Source organism: Sparus aurata, chromosome 9 (genome assembly GCF_900880675.1).
Source record: "Sparus aurata chromosome 9, fSpaAur1.1, whole genome shotgun sequence".
NCBI lineage: Eukaryota > Metazoa > Chordata > Actinopteri > Spariformes > Sparidae > Sparus > Sparus aurata.
The window spans coordinates 29719556-29739610 of NC_044195.1; the positions used below are offsets into that span (position 1 = coordinate 29719556).

The 20055-nt window shown below is 43.5% G+C and overlaps 1 protein-coding gene across 1 annotated transcript; it reads left to right on the forward strand.

Annotated features, from left to right (window-relative positions):
- The first annotated feature begins 346 nt into the window (after positions 1–346).
- On the forward strand, positions 347–20055 carry cavin2a (caveolae associated protein 2a). The gene is made up of 2 exons (XM_030428358.1): positions 347–1146; positions 16035–20055. Exons 1-2 carry the CDS (start codon positions 589–591, stop codon positions 16986–16988), a joined length of 1512 nt encoding a protein of 503 aa, XP_030284218.1. The 5' UTR covers positions 347–588; the 3' UTR covers positions 16989–20055.

Sequence of the window (20055 nt, forward strand, 5' to 3'; positions counted from 1 at the left end):
CCGGCCTGTGTGGATTGCAGCAGTTTCATCCCCTCTTTATGGTGTTGTTCTGTCCTGTCCTGCACACACACACACACACACACACACACACACACACACACACACACAACCCGGAGTGAGCGCAGTAAACAAAAGCAGCCTCCGCGCACATTTTTTGCAGGCGTGCACAAAGTGGAATTGTTGGCAGTCACATGGACACGAACAGAGAGCAGGCACACACACACACATACACATACACACACACACTAAACACTACCTCTGCTCTGTCAATAGGGTTAGGCCTGCAAGGTCTCTATAGCAACCAGGCCCCTCCCTTCTGGCTTGCAGGGGAGGTGTTTTGAAAAGTTCACAGCCTGTGTGTGTGTGTGTGTGTGTGGGGACAGAAACAGACAGGCAGACAGGGGCGTGGATGCCGAATCAACTCCAAGAAGAAGTAAATCACTCTGCTCTCAGTTCCCAGCTGGAGCAAGACGTGACAGCAGCACTCAGAGAAGAAGAGGAGGAAGTGAAAGAGACACCTCCAAACTTTTTTTTTCGCGTTGAGGTGAATTACCAGGTTGCAGCGGGACATCCGACCACCTGTGAGCCATGGCAGACGACGCGTCCCACGCCGACCTCACCAACAGCGTCTCCGGCAGCACCCACACCATCCCGGGCCCGCAGGTCGAAACCACGCCCGAGAAAGACATCATCAGCCCGAGCCTGAGCCCCTCCGCACCGGCCTCCCCGACCCCGACCAGCACCCTGTCCCGGATGGGCTTCAAAGGCCTGACCAGCCCGACCGCGGCCGTGCCGAGCAGCCCCGTCGACCGCGGCCAGGTGAGCGCCATCACCGTGGTGGCGCTGCTGGACAAGCTGGTCAACATGCTGGAGTCGGTGCAGGACAACCAGCAGCGGATGGAGCAGCGGCAGTCCGACCTGGAGGGCGCCGTGCGGGTGGTGCAGGGCGACGTGACCCGCCTGTCCAAGACCCACGTCTGCACCTCCAACAGCGTCAGCAAGCTGCTCGAGCGCTCGCGCAAAGTCAGCGGGCACCTGAAGGAAGTGCGGGAGCGCCTGGACAAGCAGGCGGTCCAGGTGAAGAAGCTGGAGTCGAACCACAACCACCTGCTGAAGAGGAACAACTTCAAAGTGCTCATCTTCCAGGTGAGGGACACAAAAACGTGACCAACAGTTAGGAATGTTAAAGGGCCACTCCACTGATGTAAGATCAGTTTATAAAACAGCATTATGTAAACTAATATTTTAAAGGAAAAGTTCACCTAAAAATGAATATTTAGTCATTCTCTACTAACACCCATGCCATGCATTCCCCTTAGACAACTAAAGTGAGAGGGGAATTGTTTTAAAATGTGGAAAAACAACCAAAAAACCCCATAAAATAAACTCCATGTGGCGTAATCCAAGTGTCCTGAAGCCCTGTGGTCCCAACATTTGATTTGAAAAGACGTTATTTACATCGTCAACACGAGGTCGAGCTCGTCAAATCGCTTCAGACAGTATGTGTGCTAACCCTTTAGCTTTTAGCTGCTAAAGTAGAGATTTCTGTTTCTGAACGTGTGTAAACAACGTGGGGGGGAACTAATCCTGTAAATGGTGGGATACTACAAAGTTTGTAAAATAACCCCGGTGATGTCACAGTGATGTCATCGGTGGTCATCTCGGGCGGGGCTTTGAGACGTAATGTTTGTCACTAATAGAATCCCTGCGTTACAAAATTGAGGTGTTGAGGTTTGCAAAAAAGTTGAAGGGCAACCTGATGGCGCCAAAGGAAGACACTATCAAGTTGCATTGTGGGAAATGTAGGATCATCGAGTCTAAAAAGTCCGGATATCTCTGTACCTGCTTTATAAAGAGCAGTGCAAAATTGCCGGTCTATCTCTTTAAGGTTTAGGCGTATAATGTTTTGTCCATTGGATGTATTTGCATCATAATCTCCTCTTGAGGTCTCATCGTAGTGTGTGTGTGTGTGTGTGTGTGTGTGCGTGCGCGCGCCAACATTTGCATTCATATTTGACTACAGTTGTGGGTGTGTTTTGGATGTGGGCACATTTCTTCTCTGCCTGCTTGGCACAGAAAGACGATCGGATGTCAGCGCACAGCAATTTATTACAATTTCGACACTTAAAAACTTGTTGAGCAGGACGCGGGCGAGCTGCGGAGATGATGTGATGATGTGCCGTTTTTTCTTACCCTGGGAACGTATTTCAGACACGCCTCTTCTCATATAATTAAATAATATCTTTGAAAATTATTTGGTTTCTTTAGATAAGATCTTAATATTTTTACTACACATACATTAAGGATTCTCCCTGTCCTGCCCTCTGTGCGTGTGTGAGTGTGTGTGTGTGTGTGTGTGTGTGAGAGAGGAGAAGGGTGTGTCTGGGAATGAAGCTACAGAGGATAATGGAGGAGGGCTCAGACGTCGACTTCGACTAGATCTGTTTACACCCCACAGTCATAATTCAGACACACAGATGGCTCTCGGATGGATTTACCACTTCAACTGCCATACCACACCTGTTAGGCTAAAACTCTATACTGGCCCCCCGAAAAAAGAAGTGATGAACTTCCTCGTATCCTCAGGAAATTACGAGTGGAAACTATGAGGAACATCCCCACATATCCCCATATTTCGCTGATCTCGAGGCATAAAAAAAAAAAACGTTTTCTGTTTACACAGAATGTGAACAGAGAGACATAAATTTCAGCCCGGATTCATGATTTGCAGTCGAGAGTTTATTTGTCATGCAAGATGAAGGGGAAAAGAAAAAAAAACCTGGTCACGGAGTTTGATTCAGGCATTAATAAGTGGATGTTTTTTATGCGCGTGTGTTTTTGTGTGGGTGCGTCTGAGCCTGTGCGTACAAGTGTGTGCCCGGACCGCGGAAGGGGGGCCGTTGTTGACACAGCCAGAGCCTCTGAGAGCTTTTAACCGCCGTTGTTATCTGGTTTCCCAGGTACTGAGGCTCTGTTGTTCAAATGCAACAGGTGCCAGAACCTTAACCTGTACAAGGTGGCTCTGTGTGCTGCTGGGCGAGGCACCGCGGATCGATTTGACTGAGCCACCGGTCAGTTTGTTTGTTTGTTTTTTTTTGGGTGTTTGAATGGCGAGTGTCCCGTTGCTATGGAGGTAGAGAGAGTGGACAGTGGAGCCGCAAAGATTCATTTGTTTTTCTCCTTTCTGTGCGTCATGTGAATGTTCTCAGTGTTTTTTACTTGATCTTTATAACACTGAAATTATAAGAGCGTGTATCATGAGCGTTGTGTTGTTGTTCATAGGCTTCATGTTTTGGTTTATAAACGATTCGTACTCGCCAAAAGTTTTTGAATCCGTCCCGCGGCTGTGACATGGCGGCAATGAAATCCTTTAGTGCAACCGCGACCGTCAAAGTAACATCCACTAAAAGTTTGTCTCTTTGTCGCTGACAGCCTGAGATAGTTTTTTTTCCAAATGCGACTGACAACATTGTGGAAACGATTCCTAGGGAGATAAAGTAGCAATAAAGGCAGTTTGAAGAGCTGTTGATGGTGACTGGCACTAGCATGTTCCTGGCTGGCTGGGCTGTTTCCATCAACGTATTGTGTTTGGCTTTTTTAAAGCATCACAATACGATAATCACCTTTTTGTAGCCAGAATCTCAAGTCTCTGAAATCTTGCGTGAGGCGAGTTGTTGTGCCGGAAGACGACTATGGAATGCCAAGTCTTGAGTCGGTGAGAGGAGTTTGGAGTCCTCCCAGAGGATCTGCCATCACGAGTTGATTTCCAAAGTCATGACTGAATATTTAACTGGCAACAACTCGCCTCCCGAGATTTAAGAGGGAGACTTTTCCTTGGGCAAGACCCATACAAACGCTTCAACGGCCACAGTTGCCCCAAAGGATTACTTTACGTAGCTGCTAGCTGAGGGATCTTCTGGACTGATTCTAAAACTTTAAGTATGAATCATTTACACTTCAAAACACGTAGGATAGATCAACACAGGATACGAGTTAAAAATATAGAAACACTACATGTCCCTGATACAGAGACACCGTTCACCCTATAGCAAGACACTGTACCATCAGCATGATACTGAAGCTGTTATTTTAAGTTCAAAAAGTTACATAACGTTGCTCTAAGCATGTCAATCTGACTCTGCTGTTGAGTTGAGATTTTTCCCTCTTATTCTGAGTCAAACTGAGAGCGGAGCTGTTGTAGGCGGGCTGAAGAAGAGCCAGGTATGATCCCAAGGGCGTGTGTGTGTGTGTGAGAGCGACAGCATGTGTGTGCGTGCAACTTGCCCATTGGACGCTGATGTGTTGGGTCAGGTGTATGCAGTTACAGCGCGGGTAAATGAGACTTGGCTCGCCCGAGGGCAGCAGGAAATAAAAGAACTCAAGTGCAGCCCTTGTTCCCTCTCCTCGCTCGAGCTCGCGTTGACTCTCTCTTCTGTGTCCATCACATTCTGCCTCACCTCATCTCTTTTTTCGCCTCCAGGATTTGTTCTTCTTCTTCTTGAGTTTTTTTCTCCATCTGTTTTTTTTTTTTTTTTTTTGCTGTAATGTTCTTGTCTGATTTATTTTTTTGGTGAATCTTTTAAAATGTGCAGCCATTTTTTCACCTCATTGCTCTCTAGTTCCGTTCTCCAATTCCACTGTTTTTTTTTCCTCTTTGGTCACGCCACCTGTCGTGATTCCCTGAACCTACACGAAAGCACATGCTGCGCGCCTCACGCCACTCTTTGATAACGCGCATTTGCCGCACACCCAAGTGCCAAACTTTCTACCCCAGCCCTGCGGCTATTGGCCGAGGGGCCCTCCTCCTCCCCCTGCCCGCTCGACAAAATAGATCCAGAACACTCATCGCCCTGTACGTGCCAGCTGAGGTGGAAACACAGAGAGGGTTTCTGGGTAAACGCCCACTGTTGCATGGAGCAGGGGTCTATACCAGGCTATGGGCTTTGGCCGCTGCTGGGTCAGATATGACAGCGCTGTGTGCCGCTCCGCTGCGTTCCTGTGCATAACGAGGACTAATGAGGACTTAATTACCGCTGCTTTGGCCTTGTTTGTTTGTTTTTGTGCACCAGTGCCTTTCCTGTCTCCACATGGCCCTCCCCTTCTCTAGGCCCTTTTCTCTATGCACACACACACACACACACACAATACCCGGCCACGTGAGATTCCAGTGTGTACAGTGTAGAGCCTGTTTTGGTAATTGCCTTTTTGGAGAGGTAAACTGTTTTGTGTCTGATTACATGAAGCAGTTTTTTTTTTCTTTCTTTTTCCTAGTATTTGCCACACAGGTTAATTTCCGAGCTCATTACCTGAGTGTTTAAATATCCACAGTCACCCTGGAGATCTTGTAGCTTATCTCTGCGCGGCATGCGATGTGAAATGCGGCGCATTTTTGAATGTCATTTCCTGCGACAGACGTCATTTATTTCTGAGCAGATCTTAATCTCCCCGCCTGTGTTTATTTCACAGCCGAGTTTCATCACAACAAACAAAGTCGGCCACAATGGCAAATTGAATTCGAACGCCGTGAGAATTCCATTCGCTTCTCTCGCTTTGCACACGCGGGCCCCGGATTCATAGTTTTTATTTTTTTGGCGAGATACTTAGCAGAGAGAGAGAGGGGATTTGCGCGGCCGTCCCCGGTGCGATGGGATGGGAAGAGGATGTTTGGTGATTGTCTGTATTCTTAGGATCCCTAATCGCAGAGTGGCAGGGAGTGACAACAGTCGGAGCGCTCACACACTATCAAAGAGCGCTCGTATCGCATGGCGGGGAAAGAGAAACATTCTCCCCAGCCAAACTAAACACGATGACTGCAACGGGCTTTTGGTTGACACACGCTGTGCTGTAGATGTAATGGAAACTTGACTCTTTTGTTTCTCATTATTCAAATATACAAATAAAGAGCTGCAACCGAGGATTTATTTTACTATCCATTAATATGCAGATTTTTTTTCATGATTCTTTTTCGTGTCCAACCAACAATCCAAAACAGCCCAAATCTTCATTTATTATCATAAGTGACAAAGAGAAGCAGTAAAACCTGACATTTAAAGGGTAACTTCACCAATTTACATGTTAAAGTGTGTTCGCTATTACATACAAAGTAGCATAAAGCCTTTTTTCCGGCTCCAGAGGAAGCTGCATGTAATCTGACGGACTGCCTCCAGAGACTCGGTGGCTACGTTGCATTGTGGGTAAAGTAGGCGCAAGATCTTAAAAAGGAAGACGACTGCGTGGAATAAGAAAAGGTGATAGGCCTATATCTTGTTCTGCTGTGTCCAGTCCAGGGCTGCTTTTCAAAAAATGGTGCCTACATTACCCACAATGCAACTTAGCCATTGACTGGCATCTCTGTCTGCAATTTGTCAAATTACATGCAGCTTCCACAAAAGACTACATGCTACCCTATGTACTCCCTAAGACCATAAGAGCTTCACAGACGGAGACGTTTCAGTCCATCACCACGTCCTCACTCGTCACTCAGTACATGCGATGGTTACGAAGGTTTAAAGGTTTTGACTGATTGGCTTAACTTCACTCACTGTCATTTTGTTTGCTCTGCCGCCAGTCGTCATTGAGCTTTTTGTGTATCGACACTTGACCAAAGGTTGCGACTTAATCTTAGCTTTCAGCAGCTGGAAGTGAGGCTTGTTTTTCCACCCACTGTTCAGACTCTAAGATGGAGGACAAACTGGTAATTCTCAGCCTCGCCCCAAGCTCGTACCTTTTTAGCTTAATGACGCAAAGCACAGTACTCTGGAGCTGACAGAAGCTAAATAATGGTCAAGTAAATAAGTAGTGTTCCACTCTGTCGGATCCAGTCGGGTCCCATTTCGTGCATACAAATCAAATGTGACACAACCGGAGCTTTCGCAACAAGAGAAACCATTTAAGCCGAACAAACAGCGACGGAGAGAGAGAGAGAGAGAATAGGCAGAAGCTGAGAGTTGAACTTACTAAACTACCCGCAGCCCAAACAATACAAGCTTAGGGGTAATTAGATATTTCAGTGTAATTGTGGTGCACATATTGAGTTTGTTCAGTGTAGAATCCTACATTATAAAACCATATCCATCTCCACAGGTTGGAGCAGGCCACTGGCTGTAGGCTACAGCTGGGATTTGTTGTGTGTGTGTGTGTGTGTGTGTGTGCGTGTGTGCGTGTGTGCGTGTGTGTGTGTGTGTGTGTGTGTGTGTGTGTGAGAGAGAGTGTGTGTCTCCCTCGTCCAGGTGATATATTGCACCAGCTTGTAGCCCAAAGCAGTGCTCGCTGCTTTAGTGCATTCACACAGGCTGGGCCTGCATATTCCTGAGCTTTAGCCCATGGAGATGTTTAAAGTAAAAGGATTGTTAAGTCCAAGTAACAGGTGAGTTATTATAGCTTATGCAGCTAAATCCACTGTAGACCGATACATTGACACATGAGGAATTAAAAGCAGTCCTTCACCCATGGGTACAATTGCATAATAATAAGTAGGAATGTGTTACAGTATTGTGATCATTTCTCTTTTCAGCAAGTAGGATTACTTCTTAAATCTATGCGTTACTTTATAGTTACTTATCCCAGTAACCTTTTATAACTTTGACATGTCTTTCTTTGGCTTGATGTCTCTCTGACCAGGAGTCAAATTGGACAGTTGGTGATAATTTTGTGCCTGTGCACTCAGTGTGCAAAAACTGGCACGAGACAAGTTAGCTTTGTGCCGCAGATGTTTAATTAAACTGGATACAGGAAGCAAAGCTGGCATCTGAGAGTTGCTCACCAGGTGCATACGCCAAAAAAAACGCTTTAGCTTCTGCGTGCACTTCCTGGTTACGTGGCCCAAGGAAGTTTCTCTCTCTGGCCTCACCTGCAAATTACTGCTTAGCCTGTAGATTGTAAATTAAGACAGGCTTTTATATTGCTTTCCTTGACTCGAAGAAAGAATATCCAAGTTAAACTGTCAGGGCAGACTTTTTCACATCGTAGAGGTGTTTTTTAATGATTAGCTACAAATGTATTCAGCCAGTTTCAGGGCTCTGGTATTGTGAATCGTGGCTCACTGCAATGGCTAATTGTGAGACTCGATGGAGATGAGCCACTGTTAACTCAATTAGTTACGTTTGCTTTAACTCCTCTGACAAGTGTTTTGTAAAAAGGCCTATTCTGTTCGGTACGGATGCTGGAGTTTATAGAGAATATTCCAATTTAAATATTGGTCAGTAATATGGAAATAACCCTGCAAGTGACCACAAGGACACAACAAGTGACCTTTTATACATTTTGTCCTTTGCAATCTCAAACTTGTGAATGAGATTTTCGAGCATTTCTACAGGAGCGCAGTTGGACATAACTCTGGAGAGTAAATCTGGGTCTCAGAGATTGATGTCCTCACAGCCTTCAAGGCACACTCTCTAAATGAACAATGCGGTTTGTTTACAGCATGGCTTCTGGGCTTTGTTATCATTCTTTATTTTCCCTTTGGGGTTCATTCCTCAGATAATCCCCTGGGTTTTCAGAGAACAGCAAATAAAGAGGGGAGAAGCACCAAGGATGGATACATGAGAGAGATAAAAGATAGAAGCAAAAAGAAAAAGTGGCCTGTTTTTGTCATTTAATGATAAAAACCATAAGAGGGAGTTTGGAGAAGAGATTATGCCTACCTGTGTTTGCTTAAAGTATTTGTGAAAGACATACATGTGGATGGGCAAGTAGTCCTCTGCCTGATGTCACATTCAGGCTCGACGGGTTTGCACAATTGTTTCGGTTTGTGAGGCAAAGGCAACAATGGTGCTGCAGATTAATGCGGTGAAAGTCTTGTTTTAACAAGGCGGGAAAGTGATGATGATGTTCCAACGTCTGAGCAAGCCTCCCTGACGTGACGGGACATGAAGTTGTGTGTGTGTGTGTGAATTGTGTTTTATTATGTTGTTTGCACTATCATGACCTAAAAAGCTGAGGGTATGAAACGATTTATAAAATGATTCCCTATAAGTTAAGGTCGTCAAAAGAATCGGTGCTTCTTGAAATACATTTCTTGAAACTTTACAGTGTCAGTTCATTATTAATAAATATAAAAAAATGAAATGTAAAATAAAACAGATCTACAATCAGATTTTCAACCCAAGACTGCACAGATACTATTGATATTTTCTGTGGTATCAAAAGAGTTATCAAGTTTTGTATACCAGAGTTGTTTTAAAGATTAAAAATCCCAAATGCTGACAACCTTACCCTCAATGAAAGTACTACAAAGCGATAGAGACAGCGCGACAAAGCAGTGTGTTCAAAGATAAATAAAGGTGGAAAGGCTTAAGACAGTTTAGCCTCTCAGCACACCCCATGATGCACTGCTCTCCTTTCTCTCCGGAACTGCCAGGAGCACATATTTAGCGTGTTTTTCATTTGGCTGCAGGTATTGATCAGGTAATTCCATTAAGCTCTTTTGCACACTTGCACTCAAATGCTCTTTGCTTCATCCTAGCTTGCTCATTGTTCTTTGAGCTTCCTCGTTTCTTAGTTGCAGGGCATGACTTGTTAGATTCAGGTGGTGCCGTTTCAAAGGGATAGCGTTTTAATGCCGGTATTAATCCGAAGGAGCTGAAGGTCCTATTATACAATCAGACAAAAAGCAACCACCTTCTTTTGACTACTCCCATCAAGTTCCTTATTTTCTGTCATTTGATGTCAGGACTCCACCGTGTCTGCTTCTCCTTGACTTTTGAAAACCCCGCTGTCCATCCAGTCCATATCCCAAGGCCACAACGTCCATGGCAGGAAAAGGGAAAACAATAGCTGTGCTGGTTCTCAGTGTTCTTATTTCTCTGCTCTTAAATAAAACATTGAAAATACAGCACATCTGGAGATAACGTGATGACTTCCTGGCTTCTCTGCGGATACTCGCGCCCTCTGACCTCCATACGGGGTAAACATTGTGACAATTGGTGGTAGCCTTATCAAAAAAAATGCTTGTGGTATCTCTGCACAGCCCTTATCAAACAATGGCTCAGATAGGCACGGTTTGGGGATTGTGCTGCAGCAATGTGTAGAGGGGGACCTTGGGAGGGTCGAACAAAAGAGCCAAAGGAAGAAAAAAAAATGAAGAAACAAGAACTATATAAGTACAGGAATGTGCTGTGGTGACACATTCATCATACATGCGGAGGAGAAAGTGCAAGATAAGCAGGGAAAAAATGCGGGTTTAGTGATGCAATCCGTTGTAATGAAGAGGAAGTGACAACGAGCCCAGTCAACCACAGACTTTATTAATGAATACCACGTCATGTATGAAATGAATTATGAGCCTAAATAGCAGGATCTTAAAACACACCATCATCCCAAGTGCACAGACTGCTCTCTTGAGGATTACAGGTTGAGTGAACAGGTTTTCTTCAGACGTCCGACATCATGGTATATGTCAGCAGGAATAATCGCCATGAACTACCATCCTACCAGCTCGTCAGCATGACATCGCACCTCAATCGGTTATTGTGTCGTGCAATTACGCAAGCCTGCGAGGCCAGTAAACATGGCGTGTTTTCTTTTGGTGAGGCAGATATGGGAGGGGTGCTGATGGGGAAAGAATGCCCTAACTTGTTGTGCAAAGCTTTATGGGTAATAGGCCAGAAGGCATGATTCAAAATTGATGTGAATGTGTTGACGAGGTATTTGAGATACTCGGAACAATAGTGAAAGTCACAATTTGCAGATACTTGGTGCGGTGTTGTTCACGGTTTATTATTTTCTCTGTACATGCATCAGTGCAAGGCCATGTGCAGAGTGCAGCACACAGAGTGAGAGTTTATCATGTTACCCCGTCCCATGACAAATAGCAGAATTCCATTTCCTTTCCTTCCTTTCCTCCCTACTTCCTCTGTCCACAGATGGCTCTTCAAGCACATTGAGATGGGGCGGAGGGGTCGCGGTGTTGCGCAACAAGCTGGGTAGGGGTGAATCAGTCAATAAAAAAACATCCGAAGCTGTTAACAAAATAATTGCAGGGGCTTGCTTGACAACAGCAAATGTGTACACATACGTTTGTTTGTGTGTGTGTGTGGTGGTGATGGTTTACCCTCTCATTGGCGCAGTTGCCTGGAGGTACGTGACTCACTGTGCCAACACACCTGTACTAACCTCGCCTGGTAGGATTAAGAGAAACTGCATAAGTCATCTTGAAGGGCCAACACACAATCTCGTATTTGAACACATAATTGACTGTGTGCAAATATGCTGATACCGTATTATTTTGGGTGTGCGCTTCGATTTGTTCATTTATGAGGGGTGTGCACATGTGCAATGTGTGTTAAAGTGTCACATATTTAAGCTGTAGGTAGGTGTGATGTTTAGCATGTTCACCATATTAGTTTTTTTTTTCTAAGAGTGCAAATTAGAAGTCGTATACAGCTGAGGTTCACGGCAATGTCATAAGCTTTGCAGTTATTTTATCATGAGTATTGGACAAAAGGAAATGTTGACCAGATGGCTTTGTGGCATGACAGGAAAAGTCTGGGATCATCAGATTTATTCGGATTCATCCTCTGAGCATCATGGATGTAGTAAATGTACTGGAACTCAAATGAATAGTGATGGAATAACTGCATTTGTGGTGTGTAACTAAGTGCATGTTCAAGTACTGTACATAGTCAGTTTTTTTTTGGTTTGTTTTTTTTACTTCTACTCCAATTAACTTCTGAGGGGAATACTTTTTACTCCACTATATTTATTCAACACTTATAGTATAGTGTAGTTTTTTTTGTTTTTGAGTACTTTAAACAAAAATAAATCCACAGTCCAACCGTATCGAAACAACTCAAACAAATTGTCCACAGGCTTGTATAGGCCACCAACAAAGATGGGGAAGGTCTCATTTTTCATGTTACAATCCACTCACATATAGCCAAAAATGCTACGATTGTTACCATAAAGCCCCTTTAAGCATACGATCTGAGGGCTAGTTAGCAACTGACAGAGCGACACTGCCTTGCCGAGAGCTATGCCACTAGCGCTTAAATGTATTTGTACATATTTCAAACATATCACCCAGTTCTCATTATAAGACAGTATTTAACTGCAGATGTCTGTGCACACACACAACGGAGGTTGAGCAGACACAAGAGAAACAATGTAAGATATAATTACACATGTGGTATAAACAGAGACACACATTCAGAGTAACGTGAGCCGATTAGAGCTGTTTCAATCAGTGGTGACTTGGTCCTGCTCCGCCTGATCGCTCTCATTTGAATAGATCCAGACACTACAGAGAGCTGACTTATATAAGCACCCGCTGACTAACACCTCGCGCAACTTGCAATTAAATGGTAGTTCTGCCATGCAACTGTTAAGTGAGCGCTTGAACTCAATTACATAAGCGTCCGAAATATCTCTGAAGAGTGTGGCATTTTACATACAGTAAACTCGCTGTCACAGTAAATTAACTTTGTTTTTTGGTTTCAGTCCAGTGTAGTTTAATTCTGTTTCATGTTGCTCTTTTAAATGGCTTTAATAGTTTTAAACAATGTCTGATGTTCTACATGGCTGCACACAGATACGCACTGGCACACAGATAGTCGAACACACAAGTATCACATTCTCTAGTGGGTAATGAGCGCTTGCTTAGAGGGAACATTAATTAACAGGGTTCCCAAGAGAAAAGTGCCAGAATGTGAGGTACGCACAAAAACACACGGGACTGACTTGGGTCAAATGGTATTTGGGAAAATGATGTTTGTTCTAGCTTGCTTGCCAAGTTTGTTTGGGGTTAAACTGGGGACAAACTAATTTCACAGCATTTTCACCAGTAAAACCAAATAAAAGCCGGATGAAGTCAGGGCTGAGCGGAAAAGGCAATGATGAGCGCTAGGGACTCTTGCTGTTTTTATCAGTATAAGTACTCCAGTTAAAGTCAACAAGTGACAGATTGGTGGTAGAGTTGGGTATTGTCTACCGAGCTGGCACATGACGATTTCAGCAGTGAAACACTGCGAAGGAGATTTGTTTTTTTTTCTGGGTATTGAATAAAGCCAGACATTTAAGGAAGTGATCAACATTTACAACTATTTTCTGGGGCTAAACAACTAATCCAATAATCAATACTGCAAATAATGATATGTTGTGACCCTGGAATCAGTCAACAGAAAAACTTTTGAAACTTTGTTTCTGCAGCAGGTCTGGTACCGTATGTGGTCGGCGACCTCAAATTTCTTTGAAGGGTGTTTTGAGTTTCAGTTGCTGCCTCCCACACTCTCCAGAACCCTGACTGATTATATCAAACATGTTGAGCCAAATGAGAAAGTCATGGCATGCCCAGACTGGAGCAGAGGTGTGAAGACTGAATCTTTGGAAACCTTAATACCGCCAAACAATCAGAGAACATTAGTGTTTATCTGTGGGAATGAGGGTCAAAGAGGCCATGTTGGTTAAATTATTTAATCTCTACTGATCAGATTTTAGTGGGTGCTTAACCCTTATGCCATCTTACACATCTTGCTGATTAAAATTATTTTACTCTTTATAACTTGAAGTGCACACAGAGAAAATGGAGATTGGCATTGAAGTCAGGAGAAATATAAACTTTCTGTGTATAAGCAAGCTTTGCGGTATTTCTCTAACGTCCTGTACAAGAGCTGTCGCCCACACAGTTCTTTCGGATTTGGATTCTGCATGAACACGTTCAAATCCACACAGTCCCTGTGGGCGCGGCAGAGCAGCTGCAAACTGGGGCATCCAGATACTTCTCATTCACACATGACAAGGAGCTACATGGAACAAAACTGAAAGCAAGGAATTACAGCTTCACTAGACCAAAGGTAGTAGCAACCAGAGCTGGTCCCCAGGGTGCTTCCTTTGTTTTAGGGGATTTCAAGTTACAGTGCAGTGCATTGCAACTCCCAGCTCCTATGGGATGATTACATTCCCCTAGTAGTTCTTTATGGTATTTTAAAAGTCTTAAACTTTCAACATACACATTCATTGAGTTCCTTGATGTTTTACAAGTGACACCTCCAACGAGGAAGTTCAGCAAGTTATATCCTCCACTGTACTATATGTTGTGCAGTGTGTTATAAAACATTTAATGTTCTTTTCTTCCCCTTAAAAATTTCATGAGATAGATGTTGTGCCTTTAAGAATGCGCTGACAGATTTATTGGCATTAACTCGAAGATACCACACATGCTTGGCTCACACCTGAACAGTGAATCATGCCTGCATGTTTGAGATCAAGGCAAAAGGTATCATGTGTCTGCAAGGTGCTAAAAATGGGCGATGATCACCAAGAGTGCCCTTTGTGGACAGAGTTTATGTAATCAGGAAAGTGCAGAACAGACCACACTTTGTTATGATGGCCTACATCTTTGTTAAGTATAGTATTTGACACTTAAATGTATTGATCAGACCTTTGAATCAGTGCAGGAGTGATTCACTTTGCAGTTTTCATATCACCATTGCAGTCTCAGCCCTCTTTACCACATTATATCCTATAATTGTCACAGAAACTGTATCATCTTCTCTCTCACATTTGACCAAGTTCATAAAAATAGCAGCAAATGACAGTGTCAGAACTGGCTTGAACAGGATCAGGTTGGCAGTGACAGAATGCAGGTACAATAAGAATGTCCTTTCCGGCTAAAACACACCAGAAGTGATGAGAGAAAAATGGACAGAAGGCAGGAATCTTCCAGACCATCTGGTTGGCCCAGTCCTTGAGTATGTGTAAATGACACCCCAGGAAAGATGCATTGCATACTCCTTTAACAACTCATAGACATACTTCAAGCACTCTTACGTCTCAAGAGCTGCCATGCATTCTTTGAACTCAGTCATACTTCAAATGTAGACACATTCTTACAACAATAGTGAACAGAAACTACTGTTTACAAAGTGTCATTCCAGTGCACAGAGGATGACAGGGGAACACCCTGCTGTTTGACTTTTAGTTATTCTGAGCGCTCATAAATCTCAAATATCAGCCGTTCCAGTATTTACCCATCACTGCATATATTTTAAAATCCAAAGTGCCTGAAAACTTGGATTCAGAAATAAACATCCAAAAAAACCACCAAAGCACCACCGCTGTAGTCTTGGCCCACATAGATATGACTCAGTCCAAAAATGTAAGCACTGTTGGGGGTGTGGAAGCCATGAAGCCTTTGCTGGATTTCATTTGTTGTGGTCAAATAAAAGTATTCATGTTAGCTGCCTGTTCATAGACGTTTCTTGTACCTGAACGTTGAAACTGTGATGCATTAGTCCTCTCACAACCAAGCATCCACTAGTGATACTTTCAGTATATGTCCCTGAGAGGGATTCTTTATGAGCATTTCAAATGTGTAGTGGAGTATGTCAACCACTGAAGCAGCACCTTCACTCTCCACTCACTCCTGGATGTGAAGGGATAGGGGTAATAGGGGTGGGTGGCAACTGTAGCTCATAAATCCCCAGTGTGTGCCCGCATGTGTGTGATTGCGTGATTGTGCACAGATGGATGGGCAGCAAGTAAAAGGGAGGAGGAAGAGACTGAGGAGAAACAAACGGAAACTCCGGATATTGAACTTGCTGTTCTCCATCTCGCACTGTTTTTGGTCATCAATGTGCTCAAGGACAGAGAGTTAAAGGCAAAGTCGGTTATAAAAGAGAGAAAACTGAGAGAAATGTGTGACTCCTGCAGAGAAACATGTGGAATTCCTCTGATGTCTTGAGGAGAAGATGGGGGAGGCATGCTGAGACTGGTTTACTCAGTACTCAGCAGGCAGACCAACCCAACATATGTAGAGTGTATTGGACTCACTCATCCATTTACAATGGCCAAACCATGGCCATAGGTATATGTTAACATATTTATGGGGTGGTGTGTTTGGAAGTACATCTGAAATATCTTCACTTTGATCATCATGATAAAGAATTCCATAGACGTCACTGGAATGTGCACAGTTGCCTAAAGTCAAACCCTGACCATAACCAGTTCAAACAAAGATATCATTAAGGTCATTCCTTGCTAAGCCTTGTTTGAGTAATACCTGTAAACCCAACTTTTTCTGTTCTTCTGTTTCCCAATAGGAAGACAATGAGATTCCCGCCAGTGTGATGGTCAAGGACTCCCTCAAGACCCCACAACCAAGCCAGTTTGATGCAGAATCCATCCTGCCTGCTCCATCTGTTACAGGCTCTGTTGATGGCGCCCGTACCCATGAGGAGGGTCTTCAATCCATTAGCTTGTCCTCTGATGAGGGGAGTTTTGCAGCACATGCAGAAGGTGATGAAATGCTAGAGTGCGATGATGCAATGGGTATGGGCACTTCACGCACATTTGAGAGAAGGGCTGACAAGTTCAAGCGTAACAGTCTCAAGAAGGTTGATAGCCTCAAGAAGGCTTTCTCACGCCAGAGCATCGAGAAGAAGATGACCCAGATCACCACAAAGATTGTGCCACCAGAGAAGCGTGAGAAAATCAAGAAGAGCCTCACCCCTAATCATCCCAAGAGCCCGACAACTAAGAGCTCCTCATTCAAGGTGTCTCCAATGACCTTTAATGTCAAAAAGGTCAGAGATGGGGAGGCCCCAACACAAGTTATGTCTTCACCTGAGGAAGGAGTCCATGTGGAGATTCCTCCTCTGGGAAGTTTTGATGGAGAGATTCCCTCCGTCGAGATGCATACTGATGACGCTGTTTTCGAAGTGAGTCCCTCCAGCCCGGAGAGCATGAAGCTAGGGCTGGCAATCAATGGAGAGTCACCAAGCATTCAGCACCAGTTCAATGGCAATCGTGCTGACCTGGCAGTTCCAGAGGACGACGAAGATGTTGGTGTAGAGGATGAAGAAGAAGAGGAAGAAGAAAAAGAGCAACACAAAAGCCTTATTGAGACGGCAGCAGATATCCAGATTTCCTCAGCAAATGCTGTTGAGCAAATGATTCCCACAGCAACGCTTGCTGTCGAGCAATCGACTCCCACAGCAACAACTGCTGTAGAGCCAACGATTGCTGTGGAGCAAACAATTGCTCAAGTGTCTTAATTTGATTTTAGCACCAATTCTAGTTTCAAATTCTTTCTCCCCAAAGTTTCTACATTTACCAACACCCAGCAGGCACAAATTATCCCTCCACTGTAAGCAGAGTAGTGTTCTTGCTACAAACGCACATACACTTGAAACATACTCTCAGCTTCCTAAGATAGTCCATTCTTGGACGACTCCTGCAGCACAACCTTTGATGATTACCAGTACAGTCTAAAAAACTTGACACAAACTGCCTTAGCAACTAGACATGACAGGGTCTAGAATCAAAATTCAATGCAAACAATTCCTAAACCCTGTAGCAGGGTTGTCTAAATAAAACGACATTGCAGCAATGCACCATAATTCACTCCCATCAAGCCGTGCCCACCTCTTCAATAGCAGCGCATCACCAGGGCGCTGGGCCAACTATCTCCCTCCTGCTGTGTTTGTCTCTGGAGCTGTTTTTCCTCACTGACAGATAGCCTCTTTGTTCTTTCTGTGTTTTTGTGAAAAATAGTAAATCTTTGGCCACAGTGGTACTGCCCACAGCCTGTTGAGGCAGTGTGTTGCCAGGTTGTGCAAGAGTTGGAATGGGGGAGTTTCTGGGTTTTCGGGGAAAAGGTCCTAGGGTGTTTTGTAGTGAACTAGAGGTCGTTTACTGAATTCTTTGGACCTGCTCTGAAAAAGCCCAGATCTTAGCTAACAGAATACTTTACTTCAGTAGAAGTGGCACTGCCTTATCCCCTGTCCTTCGGGACATCCAGTTCCTAATTTCAGGCTTTATCATTGATGGCCTACCTAGAACACCAGACGAGTTGCGTGTCTTATTTCATAATATTTTAATAATTGTTTGCCAATTGAGTAAATAAGAATAAATAAACCTTCAGGTGCTGAAAATTAGAATAGATGGAATTTGAAATAGTCTAAATATTCTTGAGAATCACACTAATCAATACTTTTAGAGTTCTAAAAAAATTATTGTTCGAAAATGCCAGAAAACATGTTCGTGCTCTGTCGCTATAATGCAAATGAAGGACATCAATGCGGGAGAGGAGCTGCTCTAGATGGCGAGCAACAAACCCTAGCAAAACAAAGTACCTGACAGATTTCAACAGACATATTGATGTTCGTTTGCAGCCCTTTGTCGCCTTTGCAGGGCAACTTTGTATGTTTATGTACAGGAATCTTTTTGTCTTTTTCTTTGTGAGGCACACTACTCTCTAGGTATTTCCATCGTATACACCATGAATTAGTAACTTTATGATAACTGCCTTGAGTGTGTGTACTCGTAACAGTAAATGTTGTATCTGTGAATCTGTTTTTGAGTTACTATATGATACGTGGGTGTTTTGTAAGTCGTCTTTCTCTTCAGGAATCCATAACTTGCATGGTGAAATGTTTACTCAGTTTCAAATACTATCTTGTACATTTGCCACGGCACCATCACTCTTACCCTCCTCCATACATGCACGCATGTACTCCTACAGTGCCTTTACCTTGCACAGGCTGGTATAAGTAAGCGCACTCCTTCAGGGGATGGATTCTTATATTATTGTAGATAAGAGTGGGAGTTAAACATGCCTGATTGCCTATGTTTTTTTCTCTGTCCTCTGAGAAATATCTTGCAGCTATCTCTTTGTGGGACATAGTCAAGGTTTGATACCAACAACATTAAAGCCGAGAAAGTTTTAAGTTCAAAGGAAGTGCGAAAACCTTTGCAATCAACTCCATATCTGCCTGAAAGTTTGTATAAAATGACCTTGCTCTTGTTGCACACTGTTAGTGCTTCACCAGCCGAGGCTACAGATGTCTAATGCCACGACTCCCCAAAAATAATTTAGCAAGTGATACCAGGTGCCGAGGCCCCAGATACTAGAGAGGTCACAGAAGTGGATAAAGGCAGACGACAGCATTCCTAGCGTTGACGGATGACTCCTGCTCAGCCCATTTTTCATCCTCTTCGCGTCCTTGTTTAGACGATGCGAAGACTGGAAGAAGCTCTCTGGAGCCACAGGTGTTCTGCCCCTGTGGAGGCTCCTGGGCATGAGCTTGTAGTGGAAGAGAGACAAGTGTGGGTGTTTTGGAAAGTGGAAAAGGACTTCAGCTGTTGGAGAGGATGATAAAGTTGCCCTGAGGGTGAGGCATATGGGAAGCTTTGCAGAAAGGTATTAAAATTAAGAGAGTCTGAAATGCATTAGAGCATGGGAACTGAAATATGTTGGAGAGGGAATATATACCAGTGTCAGATCTATACGCCGTTACATGAATTATACTTACTGTCTAGATAAGATAATCCAATGGATTCTTAACTTTTTAAGTCACAATAAGGTGCCAGAAATATTTTGATATCTTAATTATGCAAGAAAATCACTGTCATGCTTATATAATAATAATTATAATTATCTGGTAAATACGGGAGAAATGAAATGGCACATTTTTAGGCCCTTTAAGTGTTTCCTAACTTAGAGAAAATTTACCTGCCAGTTGGCTCAATGGGATCATTAAGTAAATAATTCCGCCTAAATGCATGTGTTTATTAAATGTGCTTGTTCATTTTTTTTTTATTTTTATTTTTTATCCTTCTTTGTGTAAAAACTGAAAAGGGATTGAAACACTAGGCTTACATGTACATTATCTGTACTGTAGAGGTTAAAATGTGACTGGCTTCGAGGTATTTCCTTGTCATTCATGCAACTGTTGTACTTTTGTGACATCTTCGTTTGCTAATATTTACAATTTCTGTGTGTGTTTCAACGTCTGTTCGTATTTGTCCTGAAATCAGATGTTTAATCTGGATCATATGTGAGAACTTTTGTTTTGTTAGAAAGTTAAAAACATTACAGAACTGTCAGGTAGTGATTTTGCCTTAAACATCCTCTTTGTTCATATAAAGTTCTTACTTTATGGCCTTTTTGTTTAGTTGATCACTTAAACCAAAGAAGTTTCCTTCACAGCAGAAGATTCCCCTGCCACTTTCAATGTACTCCTCCTGATGCTACTTTTTTCAAGCATCTTGTAAACATGCCGGCATTTCCTTTCAAAATTTAGTATTGTATACATCAATAAAGATTTTATAACATTCAAA

Excerpts from the sequence above, each read along its gene's own strand:
- cavin2a (XM_030428358.1), top strand. The coding sequence starts at position 589 with ATGGCAGACGACGCGTCCCACGCCGACCTCACCAACAGCGTCTCCGGC. Across the intron at positions 1,147-16,034 it reads TCAAAGTGCTCATCTTCCAG|GAAGACAATGAGATTCCCGC; the intron begins GTGAGGGACACA and ends GTTTCCCAATAG.